The following is a 13581-nucleotide window of genomic DNA, read 5'->3' as shown; positions in this document are numbered from 1 at the left end:
GAGGGCTACAGTTGATCACAGTCATTGCTAGTGATTAGTGAACTGAAGAGAACTCACCTGAGTGTTCTTGCAACTCCGTAGGGGAGAAGTATCTGGGCAGTGTGGTAATTCGATTGACCTCCGACATCGGCCGAGGTCGGTTTCCTTCCTCTGATGAGCTCTTTTCTAAGGGAGGCCGCAGTTCCACCTCTGAGAACGGCCTGACAGGCAGACGCCGCTCTTCCACCAGTTTTTCCTTCTTGCCTTTGTCCTCACGCCTCGCACGATCATCCCTCAGCTCTTTTTCATTTCTTTTAGCCCAGTCATCCCTCCTCTCCCTGTTATCTCTGTCTACTGGAGCATCTTTTCGCTCTTTGTCTTCTTTGAGTTTGTCATCTCTCTTGTCTTTCTTTTCCCTCTCAAAGTGCTGATCTTTATCTTCTCTTCTGTCTCTCACGTTCCTCCTTTCAAAGTCATCCCGCTCTCTCTTTTCCCTTTCATCTGCAACCCTGCGCTCCCTGTCTTCCCGTTCCCTGCGCTCCCTCTCTTCCCGATCCCTGCGCTCCCTGTCTTCCCGATCCCTGCGCTCCCTCTCTTCCCGATCCCTGCGCTCCCTCTCTTCCCGATCCCTGCGCTCCCTCTCTTCCCGATCCTTGCGCTCCTTCTCTTCCCGATCTCTGCGCTCCCTCTCTTCCCGATCCTTGCGCTCCTTCTCTTCCCGATCCCTGCGCTCCCTCTCATCCCGATCTCCCCGCTCCCTCTCATGCCGATCCCCCCTCTCCCTCTCATGTCGGTCAAGTGTTCCATTCCAACGTTCCTTTTCATCTGGACCACGATCCCTCCTCTCTCTCTCGTCCCAACCCCCCGTTTCCCTCTCATTCCTCCTGCTATCCTTTTCGTTTCGATCCCTGCGCTCTCTTTCATCCCTATCTCGATCCTTCCTATCCCTCTCAATGCGATCCCTCTTTTCTTTCTCATCTCTTCGTTCTCTCTCATCACGATCCCTACCATCCCGGTCTGGCCTTTCACCTCTTCTGTCGCGATCGTCTCTTAAGTCACGCTTTTCTCTAAAGTCTCTCTCAGCTTTGTACTCAGATTCTCGATCCTTCTCTTTTTCCTCTCGCCGGTCCTTTCTGTCCATGTCATCCTTGTCCTTCCTTCTGTCATCTCTGGGGTCTCTCCTCTCGTCTCTGTGGTACCGGTCGTCTTGTGTAGCTCCTCTGGGTAAAGTTCTATTTAAATCTGAGGGGACACGACTCTGTCTGTCCACATCCAGAGGTAACCTGGCATAAGAGTCTACATCTAGAGGAGCCCGGTTACTTCTGGAAGCATCAGAAGGTATTCTGCTCCGACGGTCTTCTCCTTGAGGGCCTTTCGGGAAATTTATGCTTATGTCTGATTCCCCTCTGGAAAGTCTTCTTTCCGACACTCTATCCACATCCATTGGCACCGGGTGCCCATTTTTCACTGGTGGAACTTTGACATCAGCGTTTTCTGAAGACGAGTAAACAAAAGAAGTGGTATTTAAAACACCAAATAAATCTTCACTTTTGCACAATATACAAAGAGTAATAAAAAAAAAAAATCCACCAACCATTTTCAGTCACCTCCCTTAAAACCCCTTTGGCAATTAGTTCTTGTCGACTTCTCCTGACAGAAAGTTTTCTTTCCAGATCTTCCATAAAAGAAGGTAAAAAACATGTTAGGACACATCTGTAAATGAGTTAACGTACATTTATATCACACAGAAAACGTACCCATAGATGCTTCAGCAAACTGGTCACTGGGCTTTTTCTTCTTCCATTTCCAGGGCTTGAAGATTTTTCCCATCTTGAAGAACTTGCCTTTGCGTTTAGTTGGAGGTGTTCCTACACTAGAGTTTCCTTCCTCCCCCCCTGTTCTCTGCTGCGAGTCAACCTCATCATCTGCATTAACATAGAAGAGACATTTATTATTAATCATCTTGAGTTATCAATCACTGTGTAAAATGTGCTATGTCTGAAGACAGAGCCAAACCTTCAAACTTAAGATGACCTTTACACCAGACACACGCAATGAAATTAGTAAACAAACATTTCTGCCAATGAGTCTCGCCAATTCAGTTCTGCTTTGACTCAATGGCCACAAAGACTGATCTTTAAAAATATGTATTTATGCATTAAAATCCCTAAAGGCCCACCACATTGTTGAGTTGGATGGATCTCTGCATTTGAATGATCCTGAAGTTATGTTCTCCATTGGCTAGATCAGGGGTGTCAAACTCAATCACACAAGGGGCCAAAATCCAAAACACACTTTAGGTCGCGGGCCGAACAGGATAAACATATTTTGAACACACTAAAACTATTTTTTTAAACTCTATAACTGTAACTTTTTAAAATAATTATGAACAAAATATGAAGCATTACCTCCGATAATGCTAATGTCAATGCTGTAAGCTGAATTTGGCTGCTGAAAATGCTAGTGCTGATAGATGAAGATGCTGAAATTGGTAGCCAAAAATGCTGAAGCTGAAAACGCTGAAGTTAATATAAAATTGTAGATATATATAAACAAATTAGAATTCTACTGTCCTTTTTACCTTCTTAATTACCTGACATATTAGTTATATGTGTTTTTGTTTTCAAGTCTAGATGTATTCTCCTTTAAACTCTGCTTTGAGAGCACTGCAACACTGAGGGGGAGGCATCCAACAGTTTTGTTTACAGCAAATACCAAACTTCCAAGCTATTGCAACTACACCTCCAACCTCCTGCACTTAAGAAGCAGAAAACACCTTCATGTCAGAACCTCCAAAAGTCTCCAAAACCATCAGAAAAACTCTCTGAACTCTCTGCTGGTTTATTTGAAGTAGGCTTTGAGAAGAAGCTGACTTAAAAAAAAAACAAAAAAAAAACTTTGTCATTTTACTATTGTACTTGTTGTTTGTCCTGTTACCTGTCAAAATCCATTCCAACTCCAGCTGCAGGGTTGTGCATCTCTACCATAAGTTGCTTGTCACCATCTTTTCTTTTTTAAAATTTAGACACCCTATCCTAATAGAAGAATGTTATATATCTCAGTCAGGTTCCACCAAAAAACAGTAAATTCAATACTATCTCTAAAATATAAAAACCCGTCAGATTACTACCGTATTTTTCGGACTATAAGTCGCACCGGAGTATAAGTCGCAGGGGCCAAAAAATGCATAATGAAGAAGAAAAAACCATACATAAGTCGCACTGGAGTATAAGTCGCATTTTTTTCAAGTAATTTATTTTACAAACTGGTTGAAAAAAACAATATTACATCATCCTGGAAGGTAAGTTATAACATTCATAAGTGAATAGAAAACAGGCTGAATATGTGTCAACACATATTCACATATTAGCATCATGAAAAAAACGAAAAGGTGTAGCATTTATATAACATAACAGTTTTATTTAACTATAGCCTCAAGAACTCATCAACTTTGTATCTTTACTGTAATTAATTGCACACAATCTCACTCCATATCACTAAATCGCTTAAATTCTTCGTCCTCTGTGTCACGTCTGAATAACTAAAGTAAATAAAGTAATTGCATAGATCACCATAAGAGGGCACTCTAGACTTACGGTCCATATCTCATCATTAAAAATTCGTATATAAGTCGCACTGGAGTATAAGTCGCAGGGACATTCAATCTATGAAAAAAAACGCGACTTATAGTCCGGAAAATACGGTAATCTAGATTTCCTTATATAGGCGTGCTGTATCCAGCATACTCAGTACATGTGTTAAAAGGACAAGCACTCTTTAAGGAGCTGATTAGAAAGCAGGGAAAGGCAGAGGAATCAGTCTTCTCTGGGAGCAATCAACCTCATGAGAGAAAGCTTCTCTAATCCCCATTTATTACAGAAAGTAGGTTTCTCATTGTAGATACAGTTACAAAATCAGTTTGCAAGAGAAAGCTGATAGTTAACTCAGATACGTAAGAGTATTTCAATGTATTAGGTAATCAAGTTTTCACAAGATCAGTAGCAGCTCTCAAAAAAAAAAAAAAAAAATCTATTTCTACAAAAGAACACTAAAAAGCTTTTTTTGTACCATCCATCATGTGGTAATACTTGTGCGTTTTCAGCCTCATGCAGAGAGATGGCTTAGAAACAAACTGAGGCAGGGATAAGACAGAGGTTTTCAAATCTACCCATTTTAGTCAATCAACTCTTACAATTGCCAAAACTGGTAAAATAATGTTCTAGTCACCGACTGCATAGCTTTGCAGGATCGGCAGGTTAACCCTTATGGGGTCCAGATGACCCACCCTTATATTAATGTGTGATCCCTCCCATGACAAAGGTGGATAAAAGTGAACACGATTTTATGTCTGCCACGGAAACCAGTGAAGATAAAAAAAAATCATTGGAAAAAAAAAAGTTCAGTGTTCCGTCTTGAGGGGTCCAGATGACCCCACTTTTAATGTAAACACGCCTAGGATATCACAAGGGTTACGAGATCACAGCAGATCAGTAAAGTGCAAGAGACCGCTGAATCATACTCTGAGCCACCTCTACAATTAGACTTCATCTTAACCGTATCCTAGCACAGCACAATCAATCACAGCAACCGAACACAGCAGATCTTTGGAGTCGATATGCAGAAGCACCATATACAAATTTGACGGTATTGCAGAAACCAACAGAGAGACCAAAGTTAATTTTCCTGTTCTAGCTTGCACAATTGTGCCATACAAATTCAAGTTAACAGAAAAAAATATAAATAAATAAAAAAACATTCACCACCATATAGTTCCATGTTTACAACCTTAAAAATTTGTAATCTTCGTAGAAAATATTTATGAACCCATCTGCATGGGATATCTTCTTATGTAGACTGTTGCTCAGTGACAGTAGGGTAGCTGGACAGATGCTTTCCACCTATAAGAGAAATGGACACAGCAATCTCACCCCCCTTGCATTCCAAAATGGAAGCACAGTGGGGCAAAAAAAAGTACTTAAGTTCTCTCAATTAAAAAGATGAGAGAGGCCTGCAATTTCCATCATAGGTATACCTCAACTATGAGAGACTAAATAAGAAAAAAAAATCCAGAAAATCAAATTCTCTGATTTAAAGAGTTTATTTGCAAATTATGGTGGAAAATGAGTATTTGGTCACCGACAAACAAGCCAGATTTCTGTCTCTCACAGACAGAAGGAACTTGTTCTGTAAGAGGATCCTCTGTCCTCCACTCATTACCTGTATTAATGGCACCTGTTGGAACTTGTTGTCTATTTAAAAGACACTTGTCCACGACCTCAAACAGTCCCACTCCAAACTCCACAATGGCCAAAACCAAAGAGCTGTCTAAGAACACCAGAAAAAATTGTTAAGCAGCACCAGTTTGGGAAGACTGAATCTGTTATAGGTAAGCAGCTTGGTGTAAAGAAATCAACTGTAGGAGCAATTATTAGGAAATGGAAGAAGACCACTGATAATCTCCCTCAATCTAGGGCTCCCTGCAAGATCTCACCCCGTGGGGTCAAAATGATCACAAGAACGGGGAGCAAAAATTCAAAGAACCACACGGGGGGACCTAGTGAATGACCTGCAGAGAGCTGGGGCCAAAGTAACAAAATGCTGCAATCAGTGACACACTACACCGCCAGAGACTCAAATCCTGCAGTGTCAGACGTGTCCCCCTGCTAAAGCCAGAACATGTGCAGGCACATCTAACGTTTGCTAGAAAGCATTTGGATGATCCAGTAGAGGATTGGGAGAATGTTCTTCCTAATCCAAATTTTGTATTCATTTCATTTTTTTCTAATTGGAAGATATTCAAGTTATAAACTGGCCAATTAGATGCCTCACCACCTTAAATGTCCAAAATTTTTGACAGATTCTCCCAATTTTCAGTGGAAGGGGAGCTTCCAACAAGCTCATTCCAGATAGGTGACAGTAGTTGCCACAGAAACTTTGACTCAGACCAATCACTGTTGTCATCTGGCTACAAATGACAGCATCGGAATCAAGGCTTCATTTCACTGGAGCCAGAAGTAAGACATTTTCAATGGATGACATCACACTTGCTCAATCCAGTTCTCTCAAAAAGTCAAAATCTGATTTTAAGAAGCACTTTCCTTCATTCATGCTTTCACTTATGTTGGCTAGGATAATTTATTTTCTCTGCCTCTTCTACATTGTCTGCTTTTCTGCCTCAATCTGAATTAAAACAGATAAAATATTTATTTGAACTGATTTATTCAATAAAAAAAAAAAAATTGTACAACTGAAAATGACTAAAATCCTGGTTTGAAGGATTACCCCACAGTGTAGTCATAATTAAGTGGTTCAAGAAAACATCCTCTGTGGTTAAACTGAGGATATAAATAGAGATTGGTGTAAAAAAAGTCAGTATTTACAAGCTCGCAAACAATCCGCCATTCCAGCACTATAATTCAACAAGCTGTGATCATTGGGTCATTCTGTCCACATGACTCACGAGAGCCACCTGACATGCTGACACCAACCATGCAGAACACCGTTCGCCAGCTGAAGGGACACACCCAACTGGGAAAACCTTTCTCCACCCACCAGGATGTAGTCATTCAACAAAGAATGTGAAGAACCAATACACTTCGCAGGAACTGGAGAACATATGATACAGTTGTCACTAAGTTGTAACTAAGTTTTAAATAGGGTTATGTAGTAGATTTTCTTTAATAAACATAAATAAAATGGTATATGGATGGATATTTAAAATTATGTTTTTTTTAAATCAATAATGCTAAACATTTGACAAAATCTTAAGTGTCACATGATTGTCAAAAATGAAGAACAAAAGTCAATTATTAGAAAGTAAATCAACTGTTTAACCTCCTGACTATAAGATTTTTTTTCTTAATTTACTTTTTTATATCTACCAAAAACTACAATTCCCAGAGCACCACCACCTTAAATTTGATCTCATTGAAAAGCCCCAAATGTCCTCTGTAGACAAAGAAAAGAGTCAATTCAGTAGTGTAGTAGTAGTAGTAGTAGTGGTTGGGAGATATTCAGGTTTAAATATGTCCTCTGCATTACTGGGAGGTTAGGATGTTAAAGATAAAAATTAAGTTGTGGAGCATTTGAGTTTCTAAACATGTTCAGAAGTTTAGAGCCATTTCAATCGGATTAGAACCCAGAATTCTGTCCACTAACTAAATCTTTTGCGGCTTTTTTGTTTATTTTTAAGGCTATTCAGGACATTTGGATTCTCCTGTTTAAAGTCAACCTTCTGTGAAACTATGTATACAACACAACAGTCAGTAACTGAGTACAATATACAAGTGGAACTATAAATGTGCATGAATTAAGAACAATAGTGTGTAGCAACTTCAAGGTGGAGAAAGAAATGTACTTGGATGAATCAACTAGGTATAAACGAGAAAGTTTGAAATCTGAAGTTCAAATAGCTGCTAAGTTCATCCAAAGAACTCTGGTGGCTTAAAACACAGATTTCTAGCAGAAAGACATTTACTGGCACATCTGTGCGTCTTTGATGTTTTCATGCTTCTCGGCCGTAATCGTAAACAACTGGTTATCGCTTTGCTCTCAGTGTTTGTGACCTCAAAGGGCCGTGGGATTGGATTATCGTCTCTACCGTCAAAAGAGGATGGCTAAAGGAGATAATAAAAGAAACCCATGAGAGTTGGCATCCTGAAGGGAACGCAGCACTCAAGCACCTCTGACCTGCTGATTACAACTACAGCACAACCCCCCCTCAAGACTGCACGGATGCAATCCTGTCGGTTCAACTCCCTTCCATGTCAAGGAGTTGGGAGTGAGTCAGTGCCAACCGTGTTAAAGGAATGCATGTTTTATGTAAACGTGTAGTAGAGTTTAATATCACAGTTCCACTCACTTCATTTAGATTCACTCGTTCATCAAAAATATCCAAGAGAAAGACATTCACTGAACAATAATGATAAAATTATACATTTTTACACTGAAAACAGATGTTTTCTTTTACACAATAGTTTGGGAGTAACTGTGAGATGTTCGTTTTGACCATTTATGCTTTTTAACATTTTTTATTGCTGTCCTGCCTTTAAAATAAAATATTAAGAAAGCCTGAAAGTACTAATTGCAAAACATGTTGGGTAATGTGATACATGCCAGTCAGCTGCAGTGAAAAAGTGGCTAGAAGATCAAGAAACAAGTCTACGGATCTTTTTGGATCTAGGTAAAAGTTCTCTAGTTCTGGGTGAGTTTTTAACTTGCGTGAACTTCTTTTGTAAACAATTGTGTGTAGACGTGACAACCGTTTCAGAAAGGAGATAAATACTTGTGTACATGCGTCTTAGGCCTGGTTTCTATAGGGAGTTGGAGAAGTGTTTGCACTCAGAAAGAGGCTTGTGTGGTTTGAGCATTTCGCAATCATCACATTCCATCTGAACGCATTCCTCTACACCTGTCTGCACCTGCCACCCTCCAGCCCGGCTCTGCTTTAGCTACACCTGCTCATGTAGAAGCAGATCCTGACAGCTGCCAGCTATTGGTAAATGCAAGAACATCTGCCCGGTGGTTTTCACCTCCAGAAAGCAACAAAGCTCTTCTCATCCCACCGTGAAGAACAGGAGCCTCGACTCACCCGTGTTGTGTTGCAGGGGTTGCTGGGCCACAGCCTCGCTGCTAGAACCGTGTCCCATAATACAGCTCCTGCTCCCGCCGGGATCTGCCGGGAGCTGCCTCTCCTGAGGCCCGCGGCAGGAGAGGAAAACCTGAAGCCACCTTGACCCTCTCTATGCAGGCGAAGCGACTACTGACCGTCAAAAGTGCTCATTCAAGTGTTCATTCCCTCCCTTTTCTCAGTCATTTGGTCTTCTCCGTCCTTCCCCTCTTCCTCCTCTCGCCTTAAAACACAACACTCCCTGTTGTCGTGCGCATGTCCCTCCCCTCAAGAAGACGGACTTGATAAAAAAAGAATAAAGTAGTCTGCTGGTGTAAAATGCCAGTCATTCCTCAGAGCAGATATTTTCAGGGGCAAAGTTCACAGCCAGAGAAGTTTTTGAGTGGCGACGAGACGAGTCACCAGGCCTTGAAAGATCCGCATCTGGGCTCCTCCTCCGGTGTTTTTGCCATTTCACAGACTGACAGACAGAAGGGCGAGAGGCGGGCTCTGCTTGGTGAGTAACTGGAGAAGTGGAAGGTAAGCCGTTCCAAGGTGGAGCTCCAGGCCAGAGGAGAGGAAGTGACACAGTGGAGGTGTACAATAACTCTGTCGGGGCTGTCTTTATACGCTTACTGCAGCGCGCAAATGCCTGACTTCAGGTTATTTATTAGCATACAAGTTTAGACCCTCCAGTTAAGACATTCTCTGGAAGGTGGTTTTTATTGCAACTTAAAGCAAAAAGCTTCATAGTGGAATAAAATAAGGATTTCAGGAGTTCTTTTTTTTATTAATATATTAAAAGTTGACTGTTGTTAAAATTAATGAGGACAATATGAGCACTTTACTTATGTAAATATGACTGTTTCATCATTAATAGACAGAGGGAATGTTAATTTCACATAAAACAATTTAAAGATAACGAAAGTTTAATAAAACCCCATATATGTATCTTATATTAATATATTTTAAATCCAAAAGGACCACCACAGGAAACATCTTCAGGACCAAACCTGCAGGTGTGCATGTGATGTACTTTCAGAAGACTTTCTTTAGCTTTTCAGCCATTTTTTCCCCTTATTCATCAATCCAAACTTAATTCACTCTGAGAGTGTGAGCACAAAAGGATCTAAAGGATGCATGAGGAGCGTACAGTTTCCCGTTTATGTATCTGACAGCAGCTTGGTACTTCTGCATAATACATCACAAGGATAGAAAAATAACACGAATCACCAAAAAAAAAAAACTAGCCATCAAAGACTCTTCAGCTCAGAGCAGAACCAACTCAGCCGTTTTTGATTTCTAATCAGAGAAAATCAACTGGATTTCCTTTACAAATGAGTTAATAACAACAACATACTTTTTGACTACAAATAAAAAAAGAAGCAATATTTTCAGGGTCCTTACAGAGAATGCTTTTAGCAATAGATAAATGAAGACATCAAGCTATACTTCATTACTCTTGCTCCCCCTACAGCTCAGTTAGGGTACTGCTTTGAAACAAGTGAGTTGTTTGTCAGCTTTGTAATACGATGAGGGCTCTCTAAAAAAAATACTGCCCAAACTGACATAGCTCTGTGATGCTCATCATTTCACACCGTCTGTCCATTCTAAACAGACATCACAAAGAAGGCCTGCAACCATGACAGCATCCTGCCCGGACGGCACACGCGTGCAGATGTAACAGGACACGCTAAGCTGCGAGACGCAAATGCCAGCACATGTGAAGACGGTCTGTTGCTCAACAGCTGAAGAATTATGTCACACCTCAGAGCCGAGGAGGAAGTCCCGTTTTATTTTTACTGCTTGGCCTCAGAGCCAGGCAGGGATGAGGACATCAGCTTCCCTAATCTGATCACACCAGCCCACTTATCGATGGAGCGGAACCGTGCTCAGAGAACCACGCCAGTGACCACAGAAAACACCGACACAGTCGCCCCTGCTGTTGAGGGCCCCCGAGACCAAGTTTAAAGGAAAACGGGTTTACTCACAGACACACTGAGACCGCACAAACATCCCAGGAGCTTCAGATAGACTGCAGAAGCGAAGAGGAGCCCTGGTGTCCCGTGAGCAGATACTGATACGCAGGAGTTGTCAGACGACTGAGGTCAGACTGATAAGAGATACCAGCTTGTGTGTGTGATGAAAAAAAGAAACCAGGCAGGTACTCTGCTACCGCGCAGGTATGTCCTCGGCATGACAACCTATCAGGTAGTTTCAGTGATAAACTGGTGGTTGTGTCACAGAGCCAAGCCCTTAAAGTCTGTCATTAACCCAAACTGTCATTCTTCTGTACGTTTAAATCTCAAAATTGCATACTGGGATTTTGTCTCAACTTTACAGCTTGAAAATGTTTGGTTCATAAAGTTCAAAGTAAATCAGATTTTTCCTAAAATGTTTGAAAAAATGAAAAAAAAAAACTATTTTTGTAACGCTTGTACTTTATAGAGGATAATTAAACATTGATTGATATTTTTAGGATTTAAAGCCTCTAGATATAAAAAAAAACCCTGAATGCCAGTGTATAAGAAAATTTGCTTTTTGTGAGAAATTCATTTTTGGAAACATGTGGTGTCTCACCCTATAAACTAAATAAACACCTAGAAAGATTTGCTGAATCTTTAAAGTCTTTCTGGATCTGGATCAGTGGGCTTCACGATCTTGAGGAAAACTGCTGACTTAATAAACTAGAAGTTGAACAGACTAAGTGCTGCATCCAAATATATAACCACAAATTTGAGTAGAGGGGAAATGATTGATGAGAAAACGTGCTCCAGCAATAAAATTGACTACTGCTTTGACAGGGTTGTTGACAAAACTAAAACGTTTTTTGGAGCATCACAATAAACAGGCCGAGTCTAAACTTAGAGAATCAAGATCCACCAAAACGGACAAAACAACACGAGCTATGAATGTTACATTCAAGCTATGGCTGAACCAGAGACGTCAGAAGCCTCTTACCTCGGCTAAAGAGAAAAAGAACTGGACTGCAGCTCAGTGGTCCAAAGTCCTTCATTCAGATTAAAGTAAACCTTGCATTTCATTTTGGAGTTTGAGTGGAGGGACAGAATCCACATTGATGTGCAGTGAGAAACTTCCAGTGTTGATGGTTTAAGATGTCATGTGTTTTCTGGTCAATTAGGAACTTCTAGAGCCCTTTTTACTGCTTTTTTCCAGCAGGACGTGGCACTAGCGCACACTGCCAAAGGTGACAAAAGCAGTGTCAACAGCCGTGGTGTTACTGCATTTGATTGGCTAGGAAATTCACCGGACCCGAACCCGACAGAAACACTATGGGCTGTTGTCAAGAGGACGATGAAAGACATGAAACCCAACAAGGCAGGAGAACTGAGCGACACCTCCACAAGCTGATGGCCTCATGCTGCAGTGCATTGATGAATTTATGGAAAATTAGGCCTGAATGCATAGAAATTAACAAAATGTTAAAAAAAAAAAATTTTATTATTCTGATGCAATTTTCTGAGAAAACATGTTTTTATCTAGAGGCCATATAAAAAAGGCTTGAAATATTTTAATCTAGTCTAAAATGCCAGTTTGACTTTTTAAAGTGACAACATTTTTGAGAGGTACCAGCAGAAAAAAAAAGACAAACTGTTTTTCTTACCAGGATTTTCCATCACAGAGTCAGAAAGCAGCAACTGTAACCAAACAAGAAAAAACATGTTTCAACACTTTTTATCTAAAGGTTTGCTTTGATATGATGTAAAACCTTGCATGCTGATAATATCAGAATGGAAAATATAACGCATAAAACTGGAAAAAAAACAGAAAACAAAGAGATAAAATGTACGAATCTCCAAATGTTTGGTTCATTTGAAGGTGAGTTCAGTCTGCAGTTTTCAGTACAAGAAGCTGCATTGAGTTTATAGAAGTCTGGATCGGGGCAGTATGTGGTTTAGGATGGAGGGGAGGAAGGAGGATTCTGGGAAACTCATTGAGAGGGTTGTTGATGCTCATTAAGCTGAATGAAAACAACCAACAAACCGGTTCTACCGTGAGGGGACGCAACACAAACAACACTTTAGGGGATGTCAGGAAGGCCACCAACAAAGACACAAAGCTGGAGAGATCATTTACAGTTCATTTAGGTTCATGATTTTGGTGATCGAGGCCGTGGAGAGGTGAGGGAAAACTGCTTTATCAGAAAAATAAAATCACAATCTAGTCGTTAAATTAAAGGAAAAGTAATAATACAATTCTGAGGAAGCTTACATGAAAGAAAAAAAATCATTTTGAATTTTAAGGGCAAAGAAATCCAAATCATTAACTAACTTCATGATAATTTTGGTTCACAAGTTCACACTTCAGTTTGATTTTTAATTATTTGTTTAGATCTAAATTTATGTTTCACACTTTGATTTTAATTTTTTTATCAGTAATAAATTACATGTTTACTACTATGTTTGTTTACCATCAGCGATCATGATCAATAAGCCAATAAAATGCCTTAAACCAGAGACGAAGCTTTAACGCTTTTGGTCTGAAGGGCACACACATCGAATCCCTGCAGCTTTAAGGGCACCGGGTGGTTGGGGGGGAGTGAACAGAGACCAGGCAGGAGGACAAGGACGAATGAGCAGCTGACAGTTTGCGTTTCCCCCTCACGGTTTCACAGCAGCTATGAAGGAGGGACGCCAGTAATTGGCTGAAGCAGCAGATGTGAGCACGCCGTCACCATCACAGAGGTTATCAGGCTGCATGACAGGAATGTCAAAGTCTCCAGAGGAAACGGCTACAACCCAATCTGTGTGATGGAGGAGACTGGACAGACAGCAGCATCGACAGGCAACTTCAACACTTCCACCCAAACTGCCCTAATGTTGGTTTACAGAACTTATGCAGTCCACTCACTTTTCCAGAAGATCATTGGTGGTCAATAACAGTTTCCCAGGGGGCAATGGGGCTGTGACTTCTGATCCTTATGTCTGAGCGGAACGGCAGCAGTCCTGCGACACGTAAACACACAAGTTTAG

At 40.8% G+C, this 13581-nt stretch overlaps 1 protein-coding gene across 4 annotated transcripts in view; it reads right to left on the bottom strand.

Moving 5' to 3' along the window:
- The window catches only part of phactr4a (phosphatase and actin regulator 4a), a 28952-nt gene that overhangs the window by 10754 nt on the left and 4617 nt on the right, over positions 1-13581 (bottom strand). Inside the window, exons 2-6 of one of the 4 annotated variants that reach the window (XM_024295530.2) lie at positions 13460-13554; positions 12213-12246; positions 1737-1904; positions 1574-1654; positions 58-1473 (exon numbers count right to left, since the gene is read on the bottom strand). In XM_024295530.2, coding sequence (XP_024151298.1) covers positions 58-1473; positions 1574-1654; positions 1737-1904; positions 12213-12225 — 1678 coding nt within the window. In that variant the 5' untranslated portion in view covers positions 12226-12246; positions 13460-13554. Of the gene's footprint in view, positions 1-57; positions 1474-1573; positions 1655-1736; positions 1905-8569; positions 9005-10578; positions 10685-12212; positions 12247-13459; positions 13555-13581 lie in introns of those variants that run through there. The other 3 variants (XM_036214217.1, XM_024295522.2, XM_024295562.2) reach the window with 3 other exon arrangements.

This window comes from Oryzias melastigma, linkage group LG11 (genome assembly GCF_002922805.2).
Source record: "Oryzias melastigma strain HK-1 linkage group LG11, ASM292280v2, whole genome shotgun sequence".
In the NCBI taxonomy this organism is placed as follows: Eukaryota; Metazoa; Chordata; class Actinopteri; order Beloniformes; family Adrianichthyidae; genus Oryzias; species Oryzias melastigma.
The sequence above is the reverse complement of the archived record's forward strand: the minus strand, read 5'-3'. Positions and strand labels throughout refer to the sequence as shown.